Source organism: Empidonax traillii, unplaced genomic scaffold (assembly GCF_003031625.1).
Source record: "Empidonax traillii isolate 1590-97213 ecotype Southwest subspecies unplaced genomic scaffold, ASM303162v1 scaffold4597:size9440, whole genome shotgun sequence".
Classification (NCBI taxonomy): Eukaryota; Metazoa; Chordata; class Aves; order Passeriformes; family Tyrannidae; genus Empidonax; species Empidonax traillii.
The window spans coordinates 7,885-9,440 of NW_020959790.1; the positions used below are offsets into that span (position 1 = coordinate 7,885).

The 1,556-nt window shown below is 56.9% G+C and overlaps 1 protein-coding gene across 1 annotated transcript in view; it reads left to right on the forward strand.

Moving 5' to 3' along the window:
* MRPL4 (mitochondrial ribosomal protein L4) overlaps nucleotides 1–1,385 on the forward strand; it is a 7,976-nt gene extending 6,591 nt beyond the window's left edge. The window contains exons 2-4 of the mRNA XM_027910764.1: nucleotides 73–182; nucleotides 453–523; nucleotides 1,162–1,385. Coding sequence (XP_027766565.1) covers nucleotides 73–182; nucleotides 453–523; nucleotides 1,162–1,325 — 345 coding nt within the window. The 3' untranslated portion in view covers nucleotides 1,326–1,385. The remainder of the gene's footprint in view (nucleotides 1–72; nucleotides 183–452; nucleotides 524–1,161) is intronic.
* Nucleotides 1,386–1,556: the final 171 nt, after the last annotated feature.

Consider the following 1,556-nt stretch of genomic DNA (forward strand, 5'->3'; position numbering starts at 1 on the left):
GACTGGGGGGGATTTGGAGGGTTTTGGGGTGTCCCCAGGGGGTCAGGTGTGTTTTTTGTGCCCCCCAAAAAGGACGACCTGCACGTGGTGGAGGATCTGGAGTTGCCCAGCGGGGACCCCCAGTACCTGCAGGAGCTGGCCCGGCACCGGCACTGGGGACACTCCGTGCTCATCGTGGACGTGTGAGGGGACACCCTGGGGACAGTTTGGGGACACCCTGGGGTCACCCTGGGGTCACTCTCACACAAGGGGGACACTTTGGGGGACAGGGGGACACTTTGGGGGACACTTTGGGGACACCCCTCGCTGGTTTTGGGGTGTCCAGGAACACTCTGGGGACGCTCAGGGGACAGGGGGACACTTTGGGGACCCCTCTCGCTGGTTTTGGGGGGGTTTGGGGGCTCCCGGGGGTCCCCAAATCCTGATTTATTCCCCCCACCCCCCCCTTTCAGGAAGGAATTCCCAGAAAACATCCGCTCTGCAGCCCAGGAGCTCAAAACCATCACCCTCATCCCTGCCCTGGGTGAGTTTGGGACCCCCAAACCCCCCCCCAGGGACCCCAAAATCCTCCCAGAGACCCCAGAATTGCACCAGAGACCCCAAAACCCCTCCAGGAACCTCCAAAAAATCCTCTCAGGGACCCCTAAAACGACCCCAGAGACCCCCAAACCTTCCCCAGAGACCCCAGATTTTGTTTTTTTTTTTTTGGTTTCTCTGATTGATCTTTTTGCGTTTTCTGACTCGATTTTTGACCAGGTTTTTTGGCTTCCCTGACCAGATTTTTTGGGGTTTTCTGACCAGATTTTTTGGCTTCCCTGACCAGATTTTTTGGGGTTTTCTGAACAGGTTTTTTGGGGTTCTCTGACCAGATTTTTTGACCAGATTTTTTTGCTTTTCTGACCAGATTTTTTGACCAAACTTTTGGCTTCTCTGACCAGACCTTTTTTGTCCTCTCTGGTGGATTTTTTGGGGTTCTCTGACCCGACTCTTTTGAGGTTTTTTTTTTCCCCTCCTCCTCCCGGATTTTTTTTTGATTTTCCCACCTCAATTTTCTCCTTCCCCGCCCGCCTTTGCCTTCAGGCATCACCCTGGGGGTGCTGCTGAGGGGGTCTCTGCCCTGGGGACCCCCCCAAAATCCCCTTTTCCCCCCCAATTTTCCAGGGCTGAACGTTCACAGCCTGCTGAAGCACCAGACCCTGCTGCTCACCCTGGACACGGTGACCTTCCTGGAGCAGCGCCTGCTGTGGCACAACCGCCGCTTCTCCCCCCTCTACTCCTTCTCCAAACCCTACAGGGACTTCCCTGAGCCCCCCCTGGGGGGCTGAGACCCCCCTGGGTGGGTTAAACCCCCCCCCAGAATGGGATTTATCCCCCCTAACCCCCCCCAGGAAATGATTCTGGGGGGTCCTGGATGCTCTTGTGGCTCAACCCCCCCAATTCCCAGCCCTGTATCCCTTCTCCAAACCCTACAGGATCTTCCCTGAGCCTCCCCTGGGGTGGGATGAGCCCCCTCAGATAGGATGAGACCCCTCTGGGTGGGTTAAACCCCCCCCCAA